Raw genomic sequence first — 27087 nt, forward strand, 5'->3', positions numbered from 1 at the left:
AGATACAGCAAAGAGTCTCCTTCCAGGGGATGCTATTCCTCCGAGACTGTATGGCCTTCCCAAAATACATAAGGAGGGTGTTCCTCTTAGGCCTATTGTCAGTACGATTGGTTCCCCGACATATGCCCTTTCGAAATATTTAGGTAGTCTTCTTCAACCACGCCTAGGTAACACCCCTTCATATATTAAGGATTCCACACACTTCATTGAGAAGTTAAAAACTATATCACTTCAGCCAGGCGATATCTTGGTGAGTCTCGACGTGGTGTCTCTGTTTACGAGAGTACCTGTTGACGGTGTCATGTCTCTCATTAATGATATCTTTACTGAAGAGATCGCAAGGCTTTTCTATCACTGCATGACCTCCTCCTACTTTCTATGGAATGGGAAATATTATGAACAGACAGATGGTGTGGCCATGGGAAGTCCTCTCTCTCCTGTTGTGGCCAATTTCTTCATGGAAAACTTCGAAGAGAAAGCTTTGTCGTCGGCACCTTGCAAACCGAAGATCTGGTGGCGATTTATGGATGATACGTTCGTCGTATGGACGGAAGGTGAAGACAATCTTGGTCACTTTCTGGATCACCTTAATCGCCAGCACCCTTCCATTTGTTTCACCTTGGAAATGGAATCTGACGGCAAGATACCTTTTTTGGATGTTCTCGTCACCAAGAAAGAGGATGGATCTCTAGGACACAGCGTGTATCGTAAGCCCACACACACCAATAGATATCTCCACGCAGATTCTCACCATCACCCTGCCCAGAAACATGGTATCCTTAGAACTCTGACTACCAGGGCCAGGAGGATTTGTGAAGCGTCAGATCTACAAGAGGAAATTAACACCTTGAGAACCACCTTTGAGAGCAACGGTTACAGCAGAGCTTTGATCTCAAGGGTTCTGAAATCGGCACATAATCGGACGTCTGTTAAGAAAAAAGATGTAAAAGGAACTGCTTACCTACCTTACATACATAACACGACGGATCGTATTGCTAAAATCTTACGCAGGTACCATGTACGAACTGTTTTTGGAACATCAGTTAAGATTAGACAACTCCTGCGACCAACTAAGGATAGTTTGCCTAAATTACAACAACCTGGTATCTACAGAGTTCCCTGTACTTGTGGCAAGGTTTATATTGGGCAGACTTCGAGAACGGTGTGTACTCGCATCAAAGAACATACTAGATGTATCAGACTCAACCAACCTGATAAATCAGCTGTTGCTGACCATGCCCTAACACCTGGTCATGATGTCTTGTTCCAAGAAGTGGATGTTCTTGCCCGTATAAAGCAATATCGCCCAAGAATTATCAGGGAGGCGGTTGAAATACGTAAACATCCAGATAATTTCAACCGCGATACAGGTTACAACCTCAGTGAATCATGGCTACCTATAATCAGAACCATTAGAGAGTAATGCTCTGCTGCCACTATTCATTGTCTCTTGGGCTAAAATGGCGTCCCCTTTACATCTTTGGGCACCATTTGTAGCTTCCTTGTTGCTTTCTCCTAGCAACCATCAATACGTCGTTTCTCTTCTCTTTGGTCTCCTGATGAAGAAAGGCAAGGTTCCTTTTGAAACGTTGAGTGTGTTTTATAATTATTTACACGGCATAAGCCCAAAAATAGAACTCATGAATAGTTACACGGGCCGTGAAAGTCTAAATGATAATATTGAAATGAACATAGGTCATTACAATGATGTCAGCAGGAATAGCGCGGTTAAAAGCAATGCCTTCATATCAAATAGCCTACTTGATTAAATGAAAAAACACACATTTTCTCACTTTTAACGGACAGTACTACGCTGATATAGATGTTGATTTCCATAGGGAATCTGAAATATTTGTCCTGAATGAGTAAATTCATAATACCAATATAAATGGTCCGTTATTGGACATTATAAATTTTCCAGCTAACTCATTCCTGGTTGCCAGCGTTTCACCCTCGTGTGCTAGGTTGGGCTCATCAGTTGGTACCTAGCACACCTACCAAGACGCTGGCTAGTGCATACCGTGGAGGCCACTGCGTAGGCTACTTGGAGCCACCGGCATTGCCAATGCACTATGAGAGACTTTCTCTCTCTACCGAAAAATGATGCCTGCTTGGCTATCAGATGATATAGATGTTGATTCCCATAGGGAATCTGAAATATTTTTACTCATTCGGGACAAGTAGCCTACGCAGTGGCCTCCACGGTATGCACTAGCCAGCGTCTTGGTAGGTGTGCTAGGTACCAACTGATGAGCCCAACCTAGCACACGAGGGCGAAACGCTAGCAACCAGGAATGAGTTAGCTGGAAAATTTATAATGTCCAATAACGGACCATTTATATTGGTATCAGTACTACGCTGCCGACCTAACAGTCCAAAGTTCCACAGCTGGAATGACCAGGCCGCAGACAGCCGTGATCCGTGACCACTCTTAGTCTTTTTTCGGTGGGATGGAGGGTGGGGTCGAATAGTGGAGAGTCACTGGTCAATAACTATGCACTTTTACAAATCTGTTTCCTCGGAGTACCCGATGAGTCGGAAAATCTCATTTCATACACTGGTGGCGGAAAAATGATCTGACTTGGAGGCAAGTTTTTCCAAGCCAGAGGAGAAACCCCTCTTCACTGCTAATTTGGAATAAAATGAAAGTTATTTAGTGAATTGTGGTACTATAATTTGGAATCGGCCTAAATTGTAATTCTTTTTTGTTAGTGACTTTACGTCGCACTGACAAAGATAGGTCTTATGGCGACGATGGGATAGGAAAGGCCTAGGAGTTGGAAGGAAGCGGCTGTGGCCTTAATTAAGGTACAGCCCCAGCATTTGCGAGGTGTGAAAATGGGAAATGACGGAAAACCATCTTCAGGGCTGCCGACAATGGAATTCGAACCCACTATCTCCCGGATGCAAGATCACAGCCGCGTGCCCCTAGCCGCACAGCCAACTCGCCCGGTAAATTGTATTTCTAGACCAGGGCATACTACTACTAAGTGAGTCTGCCGTGAATGTACACACTGTTCATTCAAACCAGCGCGTCAGAGTAGCTACTGAATAGCTGAAATACTATGATGAACCAGTGTGTAACATACCAGCAGTATCAGGAAATATATGAACCAGAGGAATAACATGTTAAAGAAGAAAGTTTTTCAACTCCCCAGCTATTTCCCACCAATATTCAGTCAGGCTGTTATACTCGGTATGCAGCAGTAATCCCATCTATCGGAGTTGAGTGGCAGAATAAGAGACAAAGAATATCACAACAAACAATGGTCAATGTAATGTCATTGTTGATCAATGTTATGTGCTTTCGATATTGTAGGCCTTCACATTTAGTTTTCTTCCGACTCTGAAATATCACTCTTATCATAGTCGGTACGGTAAAACAGAATAAAACATAAATGATCGGAAATTGCATTATCTATAACTTTTGTTACGTAGTACTTTTCGATTGGACCAATAACATAGGTATTTAAAAATTAAATTTTAGGTGCATTCCCCTAAACTACAATTTCACCCTGGTTTCTTATTCCCCGACTATATACAGATTTTCATTAAATTTTGTTAACCCATTTTCTAGTGGCTCGGCATCGATATTGACTTAGCAACAAAAATACAAATTCATGAATATCTGTGTTATCATACTCGGTACGGTAAAAATGTATAAGACATAAATGATCGGAAATTTATTTCTATATAACTTTAGTTATGTAGTATTTATCGTTAGGACCGCTAATAATATAAATATTTAAAAATTAAATTTTAGGCCTTCCCCTAAACTACCATTTCACTTGGCGTGAATAAAATGATTTATTTTTGGAGCCTTTGGAGAGGTTCAAATATTGAGCCATTTCTTATGCCAACATCTCTTACAAGTCTTCGGAAACCATTGCACTCGAAGAACTGGAGCTAGTACTCAGAAAACTTAGAAATGGAAAAGCATCTGGAGAAGATTCAATAAATGCAGAATTATTCAAGTACTCCAGTGACATCTTCAAGCAAAGATTTCTCAAATTCATCAATTTGGAATGGCAACAGAACACCAGAGAATTGGCTAAAAGCTATAGTTATTCCTCTTCATAAGAAGGGCAGTGTGAAAGACTGTGGAAATTACAGAGGGATAAGTATACTCAACTCAGGTTACAAAATTTACTCTAATATTGCCAGAGAAACATTATTGAGGTATTATGAAAATGTGATTGGAAATGAACAACATGGATTTCGAAAGGGGCGCTCATGTGCTGATACTTACTTTACCTTGAAAATCTTAGTCGAAAAATGCAGGGAATTTAACTTGGAAACTCACATAGCATTTGTTGATTTTAAGAAAGCCTTTGACCTAGTTAACAGGAACAGACTTCTTAATATCTTAGCAGAAGATAATGTCCCACAACAGTTAATAGGTAACATATCGTCATTGCCGGTACGAAACCTCCTATGTGTTAATATTTTTGGAGATATACTAACCCGCAGCACATACATTATGAAGAGCGAGAATGCCTTGACAACTGTCACACAATATTGGACCTTAAATGACCGAACCTTACCGGCCAAAGTTCTAAGCTAAAATATTTCACATAGGAGGTTTTGCCCCGGCAACGACGATATACAACATGTACACTGACAACCTTATTCCAATAAAGTTAGGTAATCATCAGACTGAATGGGAACCGATCAGCAGAGGTGTGAGACAAGGTTGTGGACTTTCTCCTTTGTTGTTCATAATCTATATGAACAACATAATACAGGAATAGAGGCATGAAAGGCATGGATCAATCCCAGTCAGCAGATATCTCACATCTAGATGCCATACTCTTTGCTGATGATGTTGCATTGGTAGCATCACCAGAAGATGATCTTCAGTGGTCAGTATTTAATCTCCAGAAAGTCTCTTCAAAATTCGACATGATCATTTCACCACAAAAGAGCAAAATAATGGCCTTTAAGGGAAAGGACCCTATCCCGAGTAAAATCTGTTTAGATAATAAAATTTTGGAAAGAGTCAACGAATTCAATTATCTGGGATACAATTTATCTTACCAAGGGGAAATTGATATCTCTGCAAAAATAACCAAATTTACCAGAACAACAGGAATCATAAATCATATCACGAAGCCATCTGTTGTCCAAAAACAGACTCGCTTATGTCTTTATAACACTTTAGCCAGACTAACCCTTTGCTACACCAGTGAGGCATGGACAATAAGAACTCGAAGACATTTCCAGAATTACAGCACATGAAATGACGTTCATGCACAGAACAGCAGGCTATACGAAATGGGATCGTATAAGAAATGAAGATGAGCTTAAGGGACTGAATGTGAAATCAGTAATCAATTACATATATGATTACCAAGAAAACTGGAAACGTCATGTTCAAAGGATGGAATCTGGAAGACTACCAAAGGAGATCCTACGCTATCAACCAAGAGGACAGAGATCTATAGGATGTCCAATGAAGCGATGGAAAGAAAATGCAAGACCGTAACGGGCCACATGGCCCAGTACTTGGAGGGATGATGATGATGATGATGATGATGATGATGACGACGACATAACCTCTCCTGCCCAAAGGCCAACCTTACCTTCCCGAGATGAAAAAACCTGTTCCCACAGATGAGGCCCTGTCGACAGAGTCACGGCGGTATAACCGTTACATCCATTATGGAGGAAATGCTGTAATTTCAGCTAGTCCATTAGCTGAGAGGTGGCAGCCCCACCAATGGTCTTACTTCCTTCAGGCTAGCAACCCGTCGGAAGGACATTTGATTGCTTTCAAATCTTGCAAAAAGAAAAATGCAAGACTGTAGCGGGACGCATGGCCCAATACTTGGAAGGAAGATGATGATGATGATGATGATGATGATAGCCTAGATTGTAGTGGCTCACCTCCCGACTTTACATACCGATTTTCATTAAATTCTGTTCAGCCGTTTTTTCGTGATGTGTGTACATACATACACACAGACAGAAATTATGGAAAAGTAAAAAATGCATTTTCTTGTTACTGTGGACATGACCGATACAGAAATACCATTATTTTCAAATTCTGAGCAATGTACAGACAAAACTCTTATTTTATATATATAGATTAAATATTAAAAGTGTAAAAAGGGGCACATGAAAATTTATCAAAGGCTTTTAGAATACAAATGGAAATATTATTAACAATATTAAATTTATTTCTTGATATTTAAATGTGCTTTTAAGTTAAGGATACCACTCACATTGTACCCTGTGTTATAGATGAGAAAGCAACCCTGGCGGTAGGTGTTCTTGGCCTGACCTTCCTTTAAACACTGTTCTCCAACAAGAGAGGACTGCTGATTACCTAAAATCTAAAAACAAATCATCATTTGACACTGCCTATTTAAACTTTATTGCAGACAAAATAACACATTTAGTTCTATGTTACACTCACCCCAGAGATTGGAATTCCCTCCAGAGGTCCCTCTTTCACATAACCATAGATTTCAGATGAGCTTCTAATTTCTGGTAGCAGAACTATTGGAACTTGGAGATATCTGTTAAGAATAACTTTATTAAGAGTTTAAAATAAACCAAGAGAAAAAATATAAAGACTACACTTAGTAAATATTATGAAAAGCACTCTAAGCACAATCCATCACTATCCTTCTGGTATATGATGTATTCCACAAGTTCATGTATCAACCTAGAAGCAGGTGTTATTTTCTCGTTATAGCTTGGACATTTTCTATACACTAGGTCAAGAAAGGAGAGATACAATAGATTTTTAAACAAAGAAATTGAAATGTGTAAAATTAAGTTAATATAATCATACCAGGATATTAAAAAAAAACCTAAATGTACTGTACATATTTTCAACTAACTTATTAGCTTCTAAATTAATCATCAAGGGCAGAATTCACGTATAAATCAGGGTTAGATTTCAATAAATTAACAGTATGCTGCATAGTATTTTCTCATGATCTTATAAACTAAATATCCTGCATCTGTTCATGTTGTAAATACCAAGCCACAATGGTAGATAATACACAGAAATGAGTACAGGAATCGATAAATTTGTATCAGAATGAATTCAAATGATGAGTTATGAAGAAGATCCAGATATTCAGTCCTTGCTAAGTAACAAAAACATACTACTTTTGTGATCTCAATCCCAATATTGAGTATAAAACTTGCACAACATGAACAAGATCTTAGGGTACCATAACATATTTCCTATTCATCATTCACCCAAAACTACTCTGAATGCCAAAAAAGTGAGAAACACTTGAAGAAAATCTCACTGGTTTTATAACATCAGGCAAACACTTACAAGCTTAAATCTTTAAAATCCATCTCAGAATATACTCCATGCTTTTCTTGGCAATAAGGACTAAACAGCCAAGTCGAGACTTGTTATTTATTTAGTCAATGGTCATATGAATTTTAATCCAAGTTGGTAAAATGTACAGAATCTTATTTCACCAACTACAGTACATTTACAGTTTTTAAGGACATCAACATGCCAGAATTTTGTCTTGTAGATGTTCTTTCATGTTCCAGTAAATCTACTGACATCAAGTTGGTGTATTTGAGCACCTTCCAATACAACCAGAGAGAGAAGGTATCAACCCAGCCAACTTCAGCTCAGAAAGCCATCCAGCTGAACTTATCACCCCAACAAGGTAAAAATTGATCAATGGGTTGGTGCACTTCCCTAACCTCCAACTGAGGACAGTTCAGAGATCCAGAAATGAACTATGATTCAGTTCTGACAAGGGGTTGATCATGAGATTTATATTCAATCTATTGCAGAGCATTTGTTTGTTGCTCAGTACGAATGCTACAGGAGTAGGGTATAAAGTAGTATTTTAGGGGAAGGAATGTTGCTGAAAGATGCAACAGGTAAGAAAGGCATGTACATACACAAACCAGTAACTATATCCACTTCAGTTCACTCTAGTTTTTAAAAACGTCTTCTTCTACAGCTTTTCCCACATCTGTGGGATCGCGGGTGTGAACTGTGATGCACATGTGGACTTGGCCCCTTTTTTAAGGCCTGATGCCCTTCCTGATGTCATCCTATATGGAGGGATGTAATCAGTATTGCATGTTTTTGTAATCGTTGATAATGTAGTGTGTTGTCGGAAGACGAAGAGGAAAGTATTGGAGCAAACACAAACATCCAGTCCCCGAGCCAGAAGAATTAATCAGATGCTATTAAAATGACCGATCCACCTGGGAATCGAATCTGGGACCCACCCTCCAGCCAAGGAGTCTGACACTTGTTTATAAAAGTGTATCTGATCAATTTCTTCCTTGGTGTAAAACAAAGTTAGTACAATTGTGTATTGCAGTAACTATGATAACTCAATGTAAAACAAAGTCAGTAGAATTGTGCATTGCAGTAACTATGATAACTCAATGTCATCATTTGGTAGCTTCTAATAAAGGCATGTGAGATTCTGAGATCTTTAAAATCAAATTTACCTGCAGAGTACAGGATCCCATTCCAATGTTGATATATTCATAAGCATAGTTCTTGAAGCATTAGTCACATCTGTTATATGCAAACCACCATCTTTACCTCCTGTTAGATTCTGCAACAATGCAACAAACAGAACTTAAGATAGAACGAGACTACCAGTCTCTTTCAATGTATAAAGAAAAATTAAAATTCTGGAGTTCTGCTAATATAGTCTGTAGAATATGAAAAAGCTGGAGGAGAGTTGTAGGCTGAGAATAAAGTATAAAATGGTACATACATGGTAGGTAATCAAAATATACAATATAAAATATTAAGTTGGGTGAATAAGTTTCCAGGTTGTTCTTAAAAAAAAAAATGCTTTCCTTTCAGTTTTGAAAGCAGTCAGAAGTTATACAATACCGAGACATTAATGATTATTATTTTTTTTTTTTAGTTCCGTTTGGGCCTGCTATGGACCACGTGGTTCTTATCTCTAGCAGCTTTCTTCTTTGACCAGTACTCCTTCATTCTTGCACTGTGAATGTCTTTTCGCTCCTGAGTCCATTTCACACCTCCTCCCGGACGTACTGTTTTTTCTGTTAGTGACTGGAGAGAGTTTGATGTTCTGATCAACGTTCTGTACCTATTCCTGTCATAAATTTCACTGGGAGCAATGTCCAATTCTTGAAGGTCTTTTCTGACGAGTCTTGCCCACTTGGCATTAGTCGCTTTCCCTCTAGAGATGGTGTGAAAGATTCTGGAGGTGAGCTTCTGATTGTCCATTCTCATGACATGACCGTAGAAGTTCAATCTCCTCTTCCTCATAGATGTTGTAATGCTCTCCAATTGTTGGTACAGTTCGTTGTTGTGCCTGATTCTGTACTTGCCTTCTTCTTTAATGGGGCCCATGATTTTTCTCAGGATCTTCCTTTCCTTCAGCTCCAGTTTTCTAAGTTGCCCTTTTCTTACCATGTTTAGGCATTCTGAGGCATATAGTACTGACGGTCTCACTACAGTAGTGTAATGCCTGATTTTGAGGTTAAGGGAGAGGGATTTGGATTTGTACATACTCTTACATAGGTGGTAGGCATTTTCCAATTTGATGCATCTGCTGTTCATGGCCTGATCTTCATTCATGTTTGGGGTTATCCATTCTCCTAGGTATTTGAAGGAGTTAGTCCTTTGTATTGTTTTGTCTCCCAGTGGGATTGATTTGGGTGCATCTTTGATGTTGGTGATAAACTGTGTTTTGTTGATGGCGATCTTCAGCCCTACTTTAGCTGCTATGTGGTCGAGAGAGGATAGTTGATGGATAGCTTCCTCCACACTGGATGCCAGGAGTGTAAGGTCGTCTGCGAAGGCTAAACAGTTGACTGTTAACTTGTCTTTCTTGTAGCCAATTCTCAATCCAGAGTCATCCTGTAGCATTTTCGTCCACTCACGAATGACTTTTTCAAGTAGGCAATTAAAGAGGATTGGAGATAGGCCATCCCCTTGTCTAACACCTGTTTTGATCTCAAATCTCTGGGACAGTTCCCCTCTGAATTTGATTCTGGCAGTAGTGTTGGTAAGAGTTGCTTTCACTAGATTCAAGGTTTTCTTATCTAGTCCCAGTTCAGCGAGTGCCTGGAAGAGTGACTCTCTATCTACTGAATCGTAGGCCTTCTGAAAGTCAACAAATGTTGCCACGTAGGGTGAGGCGCTTAGGTTTTTGTAAGTGATGATGGTTTTGAGGTTCTAATGATTATTATTATTATTATTATTATTATTATTATTATTATTATTATTATTGTTATTATTATTATTATTATTATTATTTTGTATGGCCTCGGCTACCATGTGTAGGCATTTTAATTTGAAGCCTTCTGAGCTGCCTGCACATCAATTTTGATGTTCTGTTTTGACTCTGCCTACCAGATCTCGGGCAATATATGGCCGAGATTTAATTATCAAGGGTAAATACAAAATCTTTTAAATGCTGACATCATATGTCATATTATGACATGGAGTGGTGAACAAACTTTCTTCCACCCTTCAAACAATCTAACTACATCACCTGGATTTCTATCTGCAATTTTGGTATCCAGACGCCAACACTCCCATCATTATTTCACAAGGAATGAATGCAACACTTTCACATTCTTCTCTTTATTTCACATGTGAATAAAATAAACAACATAAAGTGATTCAATGAAATTTTGCTCAGAGAATGCAGAATGCAGCCTATTGAAACTTTCAATGTGGAGTACATGGTAGTTATTATGTATACCATTTTCCAACATTCCACAGTACAGCAATGACAAGCCGCAAAATGTAAAATTGCATACTGATCCCTGAAACACATTTTCCCAACTTTATAAGATTAAATAAAACTGAGGGGAAAATAATATTACTACATTACAACATGCCTGAAAACAACAGAAACACAGAAAAATACACCCATGATGGCCAGCCTTGGAAGGAATTCAATTACCATGATTTCAGCTGCCAGTTTAAAGGAAGATGTCTCCAATCTTCAAAATCCAACTCTGAGAAAGTATAAACAAACACATACCCAAATAAGCCAGGAATCGACGGTACCAAACTTGCAGGTTTTCTTTCTAATGGCTTTGCGTACAGCTGGCACATTGTCAATAAGCCATCGAATCTTCAGGGCACTGAAGTAAGGGCTGATGGGTAGACCACACAAGGGCATCAGAGCATTCTTACTGTTGTCAGGCACCTTGGCTAGCACCTGGTCCACCGTAGAGGCCGTGCGGATATCTGACCACACTAGACACAACATGCGAATCAGTACACAATTTCTGCTTTAAGCTATGAAACATACATCATAGGTACATACATCTTCATTAACTAAGTATGTCCATAATCCTATATTTTCCTCTTGACTCTGTGGCCTCAGTTAGTTCCACAATTCTTATCATTAAATCATTAAAAATAGATTGAGTCTAATCATTGTCACTTTGGTCTCCCTCTACTCTTTTTATACTTTATGGCTGAGCACATTATTCTCCTTGGAAACCTACTCTTCTCCATTCATTTCACATGACCCCACCACTGAAGATGGCTTATAGGTACAGCTTTGTTCATCGAGTTCATTTTAACTTGGCCTTTAGCTCCTCACTCCAAATATTCTCCTATCACTGTTCCCACCCGTTTGTACTGGCAATCATTATCGCTACTTTCATGCCCATTATTTCCAACTTTATGGATATCTTGTGTCCCCTAACTTACAACTCCTATCCAATAAAGGCAATCTGAAAACAAACCAATGTAAAGATGGTTTCATCTGAGAGCTAACTTCTTTCTTACATAATACCACTCAATGTATTAGCTTGATTCAATTCTGCATATGATACTACCAACTTGGGAGCCTAAATAATACTTGAAATGATCCACATTCAATTCTCTTAGATTTCCTCCTACCGAGTATCACTTTTGCCTTGGAAATGCTATGAAAGACTAAGCATAATGAATCCTCTAATTCTCGGAGGAATACAGTTGTCAGGTGAATTTCTTCTATTTAAGCAACCTTACTGAAATGCATGATCTCAATGAGATGACCTACCTGAACCAAGTGTACACAAACCAACAAAGGCACAGATATTCTAACAGGATGTTGCTATCAAGGTAAAAGATACCACATTGGCCAATAAAGTATTTTAGAAAGTGTTGTGTTTCAATTATGGTTTTCATATCCTAAAATATCACACATTAATATTTTGGGTTTATGGTGTATAATTAAAAGTAATTATAGAAACTATCAAATGAGGACATTTTGCTTCAGTACCTAGAAATAATTATCATTATCATTAATCATAATTAAAAAGAATTTGAATGGAGTGTTACTCTTAAAGGAGAGCTGAATTAAATTTTATATCTTTATATTTATTACTATTAGGTTGGACTTGTCTGATCATAATACCATATCCACGTGTTTCTAAGCGAACCCAAGACAAATATTTCTACTCTGGCTTGGTGATGTCACATTGGCCGAGATGTCTCTTCAAGCAGCTACAACTTTCTTCTGGAAAACAATACTCTGGGTCCATATATGAGGATGGTGATTCCATATCCACGTTTGAGTCACATTCATTCATGTCTTCACAAGATATTTGATGCCTGTAAGTTTCACACTGAATATATGTGCACACATTTGCTATGCCTACACTCGCTGCAAACTCCTAGACACGTATTTCCATTCATTATTTGAGGGCTATTGCAGTTTAGATTTCTGGAGAGAAGACTTTTTTTTTTAAGGAATGATTTACCATCCGATCCTAAATATTTTGAAAGAATTGTATATTCTTCTAGCCTAGGGTGTCCACATTTTTCCTCTGGCAGTAAACGAGCTTTCAAAATATCAGATTCATGAAAATCACTTTCACTGAAATGCCAACTACAAATAACAGCACTTTTAGTTGAAACAGTTTGTTTTATTTGTGTGCAATTAACCAATATATTATACAGTTTTGGGAACTTGTCCCCTGTTGGGAAAATAGTAGGATCCTGCACGAGGATGAAGACCAGTTTTATTATAACATCCAAAAACGGAACATTCTGGCACATTGATCACATTTAAAACTATGTATACTGTACAATAATACAAAGAACTAACACTGAAAACATGGCAACAAAGACATTATTAAACACAGTAATGAAGAAATTATTAAACAATAAAGCACAAGGAACTCAAGCCAATGCCACACAGATAGCGATATTGTAATCAGACGAATCCAAACTAACAAAATAATATAAAAATAGGAATTTTTACTTTAGTTCTCCTTTAAAGTTACATTACTACTTATTTTGTAAGATGGAAAACCAAGTACCTATATGGGTAAATCACCAACAACATGTATCTTAACTGAGAAGCTGATAGATATTCAAGCTTAGGAATTAACAACAGGTTCTTTAGCCTTTCAATGTAAGAGTGAAAATTCTTGATACTAAACAATGAAAATGTGAGAAAGAAAATTAATATCAACTACCAAATAAAGTGTTCCACTGCTAAAAATTAAATGCATTAGTTTTGGGGAAATCATAACAACGTAAGCATTCTATATTTCAAAATTCAGAACAAATGAATCAAACTAATAAAATAAAAAGCACAGACAGACCAATTTTTGTCACATGGTTCAGACTGGAACAGCTCTGCTGGTGTTTCAGGATCTGAGTAATCCTGTTACTAATGTATTCATTACTTTCTGAGGTGGTGAGATCATTATGAATGTGAATAAAGCACACTAAAGGATATAAATGACATTCCTAACAGGATCTAATATCAGTTTGCACATATCATCTGCTATCCTATACCAGACAGTAACGAGAAATCAAACAAACGATCTAATACACTTAACAATTAGTCGCATTAAATAAGGTACATAAAATTTTTGTTATAATTCACAAAAATACCTTATAACTTGATTTAATTATTCTACCAGAGAGACAGGCACAAGCTATAAAGTCATACTTACCAATAGCATTATATAGTGGTTCTCCAGTATTTGAATCCCAGAGAATTGTGGTTTCTCGTTGATTCGTGATGCCTATGGTTATTATGTCTTCCACAGGATGATTCAGTTTCTCTAGAGTCGCTGCTATGGATTCTCTAACAGAATTTAAAATTTCAACAGGGTCTTGCTCCAGCCAACCATCACGAGGTATTAGTGTTGTAATTCCCACAGAATGATGTGCAAGCTCTTTCCCACTCTTCGATGAGAAAACCTGTGACAAGAGTAGTAAAAATTATAGCTCTGTCGATATTTAGATAAAGAATTCTGCATAAAATGGAATCTGATGAAAGACTAGAATAGGTTCTTACTGGCCTTCAGGAGTTGTCACCGAAAACCATTACCATTAATGAGCAGTTTGAAAATCCCCCCTCCCCCCCCAATGGCACTACAGCCCTTGAAGAGCCTTGGCCTACCAAGCGACTGCTGCTCATCCCGAAGGCCTGCAGATTACGAGGTGTCGTGTGGTCACGATGAATCCTCTTGGCCGTTATTCTTGGCTTTCGAGACCGGGGCCGCTATCTCACTGTCAGATAGCTCCTCAATTCTAATCACGTAGGCTGAGTAGACCTCGAATCAGCCCCCAGGTCCAAGTAAAAATCCCTAACCTGACCGGGAATCGAACCCGGGGCCTCCGGGTAAGAGGCAGGCACGCTAACCCTACACCACGGGGTCAGCTAGTTTGAAAATACTGATCATTTTTTAGATGATTTGTAAGAAAAGCACTTCACCATTAAAAATACTATACAATTCCTAGTTCCTGCTCATCATCTTCCCTTTCACAACTCCAACTGGATCTGGACATTAATGGTATATTTCCTCTTCCTCTATCTTACCACCGATACTGTGTTCTTATTATACAATCTCTGATAGTATCCAAACTCCTTGCATCTATTTCTCCTTCCTTCAATTTTAGCCTCAATCATCTGCGTCAGTAACCCTCCTTCCTTCCTCTTCAAATGTCCAAACCATCTCAGTTTATTTTTCTCTATTCTCTACTAAAGCTTTTCCACTCCGATTTCCTTCCTAACATTCTCACTTCCTACTCTGTCCTTTCTTGTCATTTTTATCCTGCTTCTTAAAAGTGTAATTTCTCTGGCCTGGATTTTACTTGCCTCCTCTCTTTTCATCTGTCTCTGTTGCACATGGAGCAATAATACATCAACTCCCTTGACTGATCTCTACTCTTGATGTGGAAAGTGTAGGATATGAACAAAGCTGGAAAAACACAGGAAAAAGGAAGAACGTAAGATAAAGATAAATACAGGTACTAAAAGGCTAGGAACACGGGACAAAAATAGAAAGAGAAAAGAAACAGATGATATCAGGTCACTATATTAGAAAGGAACAACTGACTTGTTATTGAGTATTGGAAGGGCAAAAACAAGTGTCATTGAGTGTCATTATCCTATCTTGTGTACCTTTTGGGGCCACAGGAGATAACCTGGGGGAGTCTCTGCAAACACCTTGAGACTCTGGCAGAAAATGGGGGTGATATGCGATTACAAGAACTCAGGAAGTGAGTTCTCTTAGCCTCTGTCACCTCAATTCTCCAAGTTCCTACCTACGTGTGGTGCCCCTGTTAGGCCGAGCAACTCAGTGGAAGGTTGGGTACCCAACCCCAGCGGGAAACTGAGTCTGTGAGCAGACAGGATTTGGAGGTCAGTGGAAGGCAACGGGAAGCCACCACTGAAATTATCCCAGAAAACCCCATGGCTTTACTCAAATTAAAATGTTCTTGAGTTTCAAGTTCCCCGTTCAGATTGCTGGGGGGGGGACTAGGTTGAGAGAAGCCTCAAGGAGAGTGCAATGCTGCAAGGAACTGTATTGTTTAGGAACATGCAATATGAGATCAATGTATCAAGGAAAACTGGATGTAGTCAAAAGAAAAATAGAGAGAATTGGCATTGACATATTGGGAATAAGTGTAATGAGATGGTCCAGAATGGGAGAGTTTATTTCGGATGACTACACGGTATACTTTTCTGGACAAGACAACAACAACAGTAATGGTGTAGCCTTCATAGTCAGTAACAGAGTAGGTAAAACTGTAATGGGTTGCAACTATAAAAATGATAGAATGATGTACATCAGATTTCAAGGTTAACCTCTCAATGTCACAGTCATTCAGGTTTATGCACCAACCACTGATGCTGATGAAGATTTACAAGAACTACTACGGTTGACACCAAAAAAGAATTTCGTTTTCATAGTTGGAGACTGGAATGCCAAAGTGGGAAACCAAATTGTAGATGGTGTAACAGGGAAATTTGGTCTTGGTACAACAAATGAACCAGGGCAGAGACTCCTAGAATTCTGCCAAGACAATTCACTGGTTATTACCAACACACTATTCCAGCTACCCAAACGATGTCTATACACTTGGACTTCACTGGACGGCCAATACCAGAATCAAATTGATTACATAATTTGTAATAGTAGGTGGAAGAGTGCCATTCGATCAACTACAAGACCAGGAGCTGATTGCGGATCAGACCATGAACTCTTAATTGCAAAATTCCAGTTGAAGTTGAGGAAAACAGCTAAAGCCACCTCATCAAACAGATATGACCTTGGAAGAATTCCTTGTGATTATACAGTAGAAATCAGGAACAGATTTAATGCCTTACAGGTAGAAGACAAAAACCCTGAAGAGCTGTGGACAGAAGTATCATCTGCTGTTAAGGAGGCAGCAGAAAAACACATTCCTAAGAAAAGGAATAACAAGAAGGCCAAATGGTTATCAGGTGAGGTACTGCAAATTTCAGAAGAATGAAGGAAAGCAGAAATCAAAGGGGATAGATCAGCAATGTTTGAATTAAATGCAGAGTTTCGAAAATTAGCTAGAAGAGATAAGAATATTTTCCTAAATGACCAATGCAAAGAAGTTGAAGAAAATAACAGAATGGGGAAGATGAGTTATCTCTACAAGAAAATTAGGGACATCAAAGGAAAATTCCAGGCAAAAATTGGAATGGTAAAAGATAAACATGGTAGAGATCTAACAGAAGCAGAGGACATTAAGGAAAGATGGATGGAATATGTACAAGATCTGTATAAGAAAGAACCGTGTACCGGTATTATTAATAATGAAGTTCATGTGTCCTTAGAACCAGAACCAGATATTTTAGTAAGTGAAGTCAAATGGGCCCTGGAGAATACTGCTAAAAACAAAGCAAGTGGACAAGATGGAATTCCAGTAGAAATGTTCCAAGTAATTAGAGATAGTGCAGTGAAAGTTTTGCATTCCATATGTCAGCAAATATGGAAATATGGCCAAAAGACTGGAAAAGTTCAGTATTCATCCCAATTCCAAAGAAAGGAAATTCTAAAGAATGCTAGAATCATTGAACAATTGCACTTATCTCACATGCTAGCAAAGTCATGCTTAAAATCTTACAAAATAGACTTTGCCAGTATGTAGACCGAGAGCTAAATGAAGAACAAGATGGATTTCGTAAAGGAAGAGGGACCAGAGACCAAATTGCCAACATCCTATGGATAATGGAGAAGGCAAGAGAATTCCAGAAAGATATCTCTGCTTTATTGGTTATGCTAAAGCCTTTGACTGTGTCGATCATAATGAATTATGGAAAGTACTAAAACACATGGAGTACCAGATCATATCCTTAACCTCATACGGAATTTATACTCTGACCAAGAAGCTACAGTGAGAACCTTATATGGAACAACTAAATGGGTCAAGATTCAGAGAGGAGTACGGTAAGGCTGTATATTATCACCTTACCTTTTCAATCTGTATGTTGAACACATTATGAGGAATGTGAGGTTAGATAAAGAGGAAAGAGGAATCAAAATAGCTGGGTTAAATATAAACAACCTGAGATTTGCAGATTATACTATCCTGATGGCAGAAAATGAAGATGACTTGAAAACCCTCTTACTGAAAGTGAAAGAAGAAAGTTCAAAGGCTGGACTAATGTTGAATGTCAAGAAAACAAAAATGATGGCAACTACACCTGTCAATTCATGGCATGTAGGAGGAGAAAAATATGGAGGGATTCTCCGTTTTCAACTATCTTGGCTCACAGATTTCTGCTGATGGTGACTGTAGCCATGAAATCAAAAGACGATTGCTACTTGGTAGAAAGGCAATGACAAATCTTGACAATATCTTAAGGAGTAGAGATATAACATTAACAACAAAGATCTGTATAGTAAAGGCTATGGTTTTTCTAGTTGTGATGTGTGGATGTGAGACCTGGACCATAAGAAAAGCTGTAGAATAGACTACTTTGAATTATGGTGTTGGAGGAAAATCCTTAGAGTCCCATGGACTGCGAAGAGAACAAATAGGTCAGTTTTACAGCAAATAAAACCAGAGTGTACCTTGGATGGCCTAATCCTGTAACAAAAACTAAGCTACTTAGGACACATCATGAGAAGACACAATTCATTAGAAAAGAGCTTAATGCTGGGGAAGTTCGAAGGCACAAGTACAAGAGGGAGGCAAAGAAAAAGATGGATTGATGGCAGCACAGAAGTACTAAATTCCAGCTTAGAAAATCTTCGGGAGGCAGTAGAGGACAGAAGAAATTGGTGTATTTTAGCTCATGGGGTCACGGAGAGTCGGAATCGACTAAACGAATATAGAGCGTGTACCTTTTCATTTTCCTAACTCTCTATACTCTGCAAATGAGTTACACAAGAAGAAATAGCTGGTATGCTTTCTACAAATTGCGGAGAGCTACTAGTAGAATATTCAAGTCTGAAAGATCATGAAATAAATAGGCAGTTGTTTTTTATTCTAGGGAAATATGACATTTTCATATGTCTCTCAGAAAAGCAAATGAGTAGTTATCTTGTGATGATACATATCACATCCCCACACTGGATTTATTACGACATATTGATATATTATTTTTTATTATTATTATTATTGTCATCATTATTATTATTATTATTATTATTATTATTATTATTATTATTATTATTATTATTATTATTATTATTATTATTTTATTGGTGTTTTAAGGTAAAATATTTGAATATGGAAGGTCTCTGTATTAGATATTAGTAATTTGTTTTGTGCAGGCAGTTGGGAAACACACAGCTATTTCCATGTTTGGATATACATCCCAGGGAAACTTTATGAGTCATACGGAGAGTTCAAAGCCTGACACATGCATATTCTCAAGCCAGCCTCGGCAGGCATGGTCAAGTTACAGACACGTGTTATCAATATTATCATGGCACGGGATATCTCTCGCTCATAACTGGAATTTTGATATCGAGAAGGTGGTGAGAAGGAGAAATATGAGGTACTTTCGGAGAACACGGTCGAGGAGGAGTACTACGATGACTCTGGAACATGACAGGGAATATGAACAAGTATACATTTCATTATGGACGAACGGAACAGTGTTGTTTGCTTGTTAATACTTACACAACTCTTGTGCTAAGGTACTGCTCTTGGTATTCATATCTTACGGCAATCTTCGTTAAATCTATGGTCCAGTTTCAAGGCATGTGTTTGTGCAAGTGAAAGTGTCTCTAAAACCAAGTGTTGATATCAGTGAAAATGAGGTACACTATCAGAGTGATATACAATGTGTTGATGGTGATACACAGAGACAGTGACGGGGCAATTACCTAAATATATGTATGCTTTGTAACTATTGGTCATCGGGCTCTCTACAAATGGTAGTGGAGTCCTCACTGTTGTTTTCCCACTGTTTTCATTTTTATTCTAGGACTGTTGAATGTATATAGGGAGTATTCCAGCAGTTGTAAATATTTATTGAGTGTGTTGCTATCTTATGTGTCTTATGTGATGAGGAAGTGCTTATGTACAGATAATGGTTAGATCAGAATACAGATGGTTTATTTTCAATGAGTGGAAAAGTTATTGGAGAACCTAGGTGCAGTTCCTACCCATTTATTCGTTTTCAGGTGATTAGGTAAGGCCCAACCAGCAGAATACACAATCCAAGTGGAATTTTTTTTGCTCTACCATTTATTATTAGTTGCTATTAATATTCTAAATTGAGGGATCCTATGGTGACCTCTGGTGCCCATTTACCTGCATTTTTGGCAAATTATATATTTTATTATTATTATCACTATTGTCATTTATTTGTTTATTCACTCAGTTTGAATTTTATTTCATTGGGTGTCCCCAAGTTATATTTACACTAAATTATGGTACAAAAAATTAATATTTTGTTCAATTAAATTTTATATCCGGTATAGGCCTACTACAATTAGCGACCAACAGTAGGGCAGATATTTTAAGTAGAATATTATCACAGTTTGATATTGGAAACTATGATAGTAAGAAATCAGTAATATGGTAAAAATGATGTAAAACATTACCTAAATAGTAAGAGATGCTGTAGTCTGGCTCCTTAGCTGAATGATCAGCATACTGGTCTTAGGTTCGGAGGGCCCTGGATTCAATTCCCAGCCAGGCTGAGAATTTTTAACTGCGGATGGTTAATTCCTTTTGTTTGGAGCTGGGTGCTTGTGTTTCATCTCAATACAATTCTCTTCATCTACATACAACAAACCATGCTACTAACCATCGCAGAAACATTAAATTCCCTCCAAATAGGGCTGGCGCCAGGAAAAGCATCCTGCTGTAAAACTGAGCCAAACCCATATCACCGAGCTCGATAGCTGCAGTCGCTTAATTGCGGCCAGTATCCAGTATTCGGGAGATCGTGGGTTCGAACCCCACTGTCGGCAGCCCTGAAGATGGTTTTCCGTGGTTTCCCATTTTCACACCAGGCAAATGCTGGGGCTGTACCTTAATTAAGGCCACGGCCGCTTCCTTTCCACTCCTATCCCTTCCCTGTCCCATCGTCGCCATAAGACCTATCTGTGTCGGTGCGACGTAAAGCAAATAACCAGAAACCCATATCAAGTGCCAACACCAATAAATTGGAATTAAGGCCAGGAAGAAGAAGTATTAGTAAATTATACTGTAGATAAATGTCCGTCATCTTATAAAGTTCATGGATATCCATGTGCTGATTGTACTTTTTGACATTTGTGAGATTAATCCACATATCTTGCAACAATAAAATAATATGGCAATTGTTACTTCACTCAAATATAATACGGAGAACTGTTTAAGTCATCATGTAGCAGCTGTAATTTCAGCAGGATTGCACAGCTCATTTATGAGACAGCTAGTTACACTTGCCATGTACCGGTATCAAATAGCTTAATAAGATAATAGTGGAAACTCTCCTCACTTAACACGGAGAGCAGCGGCGACAGCCAGCAGTGCTGCCATCTACTGGCTCGAAGAGAACACTAACACAAGGCGCTATTAAAACACTACATATTTCGACTTCGAACCCAACAATGTTTGCGTCGTTCTTGTAACATAATATAGGGAAGGAAAATGGTGGACGTTGATCTGAAAGAACCACTGGTAAAGAATAAAACAAATGTGTTATCAAATTAAATCATTCGATAGTCCTGTTATGACTAGGGCATACAGACTCAAAGAGCAAATCACACATGTAATATCTTTCTTCAACTTGATGTTTTTACTGGCAAGATTTTTCTGCGTTGAATCATTGGTTCTATTCACATGTCCCTTTAAAAGGACTTTTAAAAGAATATTTAGTCAGTAATTTTATACAGCTGTTACAAATGCCTTCACTTCATTCATTCAATGACAAAAACCTGTCAGCTAATTTTCTTCTAATTCCATGTGTGCTTTCTGATAAAAACTGACATAAACTATCTTCAATGTTCCTGATATTTTAGCATTAACCGCGCGAGTTGGCCGTGCGGTTAGGGGCGCACGGTTGTGAGGTTGCATGCGGGTTATGGTGGGTTTGAACGCCACTGTCGGCAGCCCTGAAGATGGTTTTCCGTGGTTTTCCATTGTCACACCAGGCAAACGCTGGAGCTGTACCTTAATTAAGGCCACGGCCGCTTCCTTTCCACTCCTAGGCCTTTCCAATTCCATCGTCACCATAAGACCTATCTGTGTCGGTGTGACGTAAAGCAAAATTGTAAACAAAACAAAAAATAGCACCTAATGCCCCCCCATCCCTCACCCGAAAAAAATATTTGGAAACATCATCTTAGAATTATCATATTTCTTCATTTCTATGTGCAAATTTCCCATGCTATAATCAATATCAGAAGATGACAATACATCGCTACACTCAGCATGGAGAAACTTGCTACATGCCCAGCCCGTGATATAATGGTCTGCATTTCATCTAAATCTGCCCTTCTGCTCTTCATAGCTGACTGAGTACACCTAAAAATTGATTAAATGCATGGGTTTAATAATAACTTTGGTTTAAAGAAAGTATTTTCACATAAATAGAAAAAAATATAGGCACGTAAACAATAACAGGTAGGCCTATACTCACAGCACTTTGTTGTTAAGAAATCTGTAAAATGACTTGCGATCACCTTGTCTTTTGTAATTAAAACACCCACACATAGCACAAATAATTCCTCTTCCTGCCATTTCCAAAATAGTGATACATAACAAGCACAAAACAATCTGATGTACAAACGAGACACTTCTAATATACACAGCTGACACCAGTAGCAAGTGTAGTTAGCTCCTCAAACCGCTAGATGGCACGCAGAAGCAGTGTCGCCAGTTCCTCGCAGGAGTTTCCACTATTATCACATTAAGCTATTTGTATGTATGTATGTATGTATGTATGTATGTATGTATGTATGTATGTATGTAAGTATGTATGCATGTATGTATGTATGTACCGTCTTCAGCCCTAAGGCTGGTTGGATCCTCAACAGCTCCGCCATCAGCTGTCATAGAGGGCCTAGGCATCACTGAAGAGGCGTACTAGGGCATACTTACCATGAGCGGTACGAAATTCGTTGACAGCAACACAGAATTTGAAAGGAAACTTAAGTCGTATAGAAGACAGTCTTTTGGTTTTATGCTGTGTCAAATGAAACTGCTATTCTAATCACGTCACAAAACATTATTGTTACAATAGTGTCTGGCTTTCAGTTCAGAAGGCCCCGGGTTCGATACCCAGCCAGTTCAGGGATTTCAGTCTGAAATGGTCCCCTTGGCTCAGGGAATGAATGTTTGTGCTGTTCCCAACATATCTGCAACACACACCACACACAACACTATTCTCCACTACATAACACATAGCTTCCCATATGCGGCAGACACACCTCCCACCCTCACAAGTTAAAGTGGAAAAAGGTCCACCTATTCAATACCTACACTTAAATTATGTCGCGTCAATAAACATGTAAAATCTGGTTAGTTACTCATCAGCGAACTAACTCGCTTCTACTCAACCCGCTTTTCATAAATACGCCGTTCAACTCATATTATTTCCAAGAAAGATCAGGAAGCAATAAATGTGTTCTCCATCGTTTTTAGATGTAGAGTTCCAATGTTCGTGTATGTTTGTTAACTCAATCAATTCCTAATGAGGTACTCAACCGTTACAATAAGCTATATTTCAACTTTATAATAATCAGATGAGCAATATCAACATTAAGAGAATTCAACAGATATATGGACTATACATGGACAACTTCTATGACAACATAAACTCAGGACAAATAAGTGTTTCATTCTCGTACTCTAGTGTGTGCTTCTGACACTTTTGATATTGTTCTAGTAATGGTCTTATGTTATGACTGAGGATGTTTGTTTGTTTGTTTGTTTGTTTGTTTGTTTGCTTGCTTCTTTGTTTGCTTCTTTGTTTGTTTGTCCAACCTGTGTGCCGTTTCTCTACGGGGTCAGGTATGAGGTGAGACAAATCTGTTGTGGCAGGTATTTATGACCGGATGCGCCTCCTGACGTCAGCCTCATCAGAGGAGTTGTTGAGATGAAATGAATGATGTGATATATGATAGTAGGAAGGGAGAGTGTTTATGTTATGGCTGAGGATGACCTTACAATAAACAGATGGTGGTGGCGATTATTGTTTTAAGAGGAAGTACATCTAAACAACCATCCTCTATATAACACCAATCAGAGAGAAAACAACGGAAGGGATCCGACACTTCGAAAAACGAAAGCATCAGCCAAAGAAAGAAGAGAGCCACGAAGGGCGTGAAAATTAAAGACTCCCTAGGCCTCGAGCGCTCTAATACCGCTGGGGTCGGAAAAGAACGAGAGTTGACCAAGGGAGGTCCGATAGGATAGATGAAAGTGAGGAGCCTGGCACAAGTATGTGGAAGCAATGCCAGGACTCAGCTAACGGCCCCGTGGTCGCCAACCCAGGTCACAATTTAAGAGCCCATGGAGCCCCTTTTAGTCGCCTTTTACAACAGGCAGGGGATACCGTGGGTGTTATTCTACCGCCTCCCCCCCACAAGTCGAAACTAGTTCCAATAATAAATAAAACATAGTTACATAATTTAAGTGTACTGAATATGTGGACCTTTTCCCACTTTAACCTGTGATCAATTGTCAAAACGGATCAAAAATAAAATGCATTACTTATGACCTCCCACCCGTGTCAGAAGGTCTGCACCAGCCTAGCAACAGCCACACGAAATAATTTATTACAAAAGATTTTTTTTAAGTCACTATCAGGCCGGCAGGGTAGGGGAGGTGGTATTATACAATTCGTAATCACTAGATTGCGTGCCAAAAACATGGATTAAATTCCAAACCTCTCCACAGTGCTCATATGGAGTGAGGGCATATGACGCTGTCGATGGTGATTCGTCTATCGGATGGAGACGTTAAGCCTTGAGCAGAGATCTTGGTGCTATTCGACAGGAGTAGGCTATGTGCTGGAACTAGGTTTCACCCTCTCCCTTCCTACTATCATATATCACGTCATTAATTTCATCGCATTAACTCCTCTGATGAGGTTGACGTCAGAAAGGGCATTCGGTCATAAAAACCTGCCATGACAGATTCATCTCGCCGCATACCCAACTTCATAGAAGAACGGGACAAGGGTTGGACAAACAGTTATGGCTTACTTCAAGAAACAGAGTAAGGTTATCAAAAGATATGAAGTTTTCCAGCAGTGTGACTCACTGCAATCCAACGGACTAAAATATCTTGTATTCTGCTGGAAATCTGGTGGGTTAACATATCTAGTATTCAAAAGTACGTACTACAGTAATGCAGGTGTGCTAGTTCGTTTGATTTATGTCTGCAGTATGTATGTATGTATGTATGTATGTATGTATGTATGTATGTATGTATGTATGTATGTATGTATGTATGTATGTATGTATGTATGTATGTATGTATGTATGTTTAGTCCTCAGTCCAAAGGCTGGTTGGATCCTCAACAGCTCCGCCATCAGCTGTCATAGATGGCCTAGGCATCACCTGAAGAGGCGTACTAGGGAAATGAGGAGTGAGGTAGTTTCCCGTTGCTCTCCTCACCGAACCAGAAGTTGCTATTACATAACAGTCTGCCATGCCCACTGAATTGCATGCACCAACCGACCATATGAGTAACATTTTCACACCATTCATAGCAGGGACTGGCTGCATAAGGAACGGCACTACTAGCATCACTCATACCTCAGTCACTTTCATTTTGTCAAAACCAAGGATACAGCTGAGACAGATCAATGAAAGTAATAAAATTGCTCTAGCCCACACCAGAAGACATAGTGCACTGTAAACACTAGGTCGCCAACAAAGGCATGTCTGCAGCATAAAAACATTATATAAAACCAAACCAAACCCAATGGCGCAACAGCTCCGAAGGGCCATGGCCTACCAAGCGGCCGCTGCTCAGCCCGAAGGCATATGCATATTATATATTATTTGTCTGATGGACATATCGACTTTAAGAGTTAAAATTCTGCAACTTCTCATGGATTTGCATCTCTGGCATTTGACAATTGATAACAATCCCAAATGACATCTACAAATCAAATACGAAAGCAAGTACGAGTCTGTTGTTATACCCAGCAGGCTCCTACCTAGGTCCGTAACATACAATCACAATAAAGAAAAAACTACGACTTCCTTACCACAAAGCTGGCTTCGTCTGTTCCTTCATTGATTACTCCGATTAGAGGCTCAGACTTGCTGGACGACACAGGCATTTCACCTAAAACAAACGAAACAAACATTGATCAGAAATAAACAGGTATGGCAATTTTTTCCTAAGTACAATATTCTTAAAAAGTGTAAACTTAAGCGGCGATCTAACAATAAAAACAACACCCGTAGGAAAAAAAGATAAATAGTTCAATCCTAGACAGGTTCTATGCCAATTCAGGCTGATGTTGAAGTTCCATAGTGTGAGATTTGGCGACCTCACTGGCCATGATTCTACCTTGCTCAAATCATCCTCCAAACGGATACCTAACTACAATACGCGTCTTGCTGCTAAGCTGTAATAAGGTGATTTCCCATCCTTAGAGTAACCTTAGAGTATGGTTGTCCCGTTGTACTTCCCCTAAAAACAATAACCACCACCACTTATACCCACACCACTTGTGGCACAGCAAAAAGAATATCCTCTATTGTGTTGGTGAGTAGGGAGACTCTTGACAGTTTACGGCGTGGGATTTCAGGGTGAATGAAATGGAAGATACTTACAGCTACAAACGTGTAACAAATGACTGCCTTGGATGTCTTGAGTCCTGGGCTTTCCCAATTCCTTCTTGTATAACTATACTAACCGTAACAGATACGCAACCTAATAACATTCGAGCCGTGGCAACGTTAACCAAATTTTGGAACTACGGGTTTCTGTTCCCTTCCCCGCACCCGTCACGTGAGTACTGTTTGAAAAGAAGAATAGGAAGAGTCACTCTTTTTCGCCACACTATACAGGCATAGAAAATACATCTCGGACGAAAACACAATTAATTTCACTCATACACGCTTTAAAAAACGGCACAGTCAACTAATTTGACATGGATAATTTAGTTTACGTCAAGCATGTGGATTTTCATGGACTTTGGAACGGGAACTATGGTTGCTGAACACGCCATCGCGAGTAAACACTGCTTCATTCATTCATAAGATGCGTTGAAATTCCTGTCATTTCTGTTACCTTGTAATATTCACGGTGAGAATGGAATATTAAAATTAATGCACAGAAAACCAGAGTAATGGTACGAAAAAAGGAACAAAACAAATTAGAAAAAAAAAAGGAAACATGTTATCTCGAAGGAGTAAATCCTGATATAGTTACCGTATTAAGAATATTTAGGAAT

At 38.8% G+C, this 27087-nt stretch overlaps 1 protein-coding gene across 8 annotated transcripts in view; it reads right to left on the reverse strand.

Annotated features, from left to right (window-relative positions):
• The window catches only part of LOC136857546 (glycerol kinase 3), a 462535-nt gene that overhangs the window by 161306 nt on the left and 274142 nt on the right, over positions 1 to 27087 (reverse strand). For all 8 annotated transcript variants that reach the window (XM_067136297.2, XM_067136291.2, XM_067136293.2 and 5 more), the window contains exons 2-7: positions 25891 to 25970; positions 13909 to 14158; positions 10986 to 11203; positions 8455 to 8564; positions 6419 to 6521; positions 6225 to 6335 (exon numbers count right to left, since the gene is read on the reverse strand). In XM_067136297.2, coding sequence (XP_066992398.1) covers positions 6225 to 6335; positions 6419 to 6521; positions 8455 to 8564; positions 10986 to 11203; positions 13909 to 14158; positions 25891 to 25970 — 872 coding nt within the window. The remainder of the gene's footprint in view (positions 1 to 6224; positions 6336 to 6418; positions 6522 to 8454; positions 8565 to 10985; positions 11204 to 13908; positions 14159 to 25890; positions 25971 to 27087) is intronic.

The sequence above is a fragment of the Anabrus simplex genome, chromosome 1, assembly GCF_040414725.1.
Source record: "Anabrus simplex isolate iqAnaSimp1 chromosome 1, ASM4041472v1, whole genome shotgun sequence".
Lineage (NCBI taxonomy): Eukaryota > Metazoa > Arthropoda > Insecta > Orthoptera > Tettigoniidae > Anabrus > Anabrus simplex.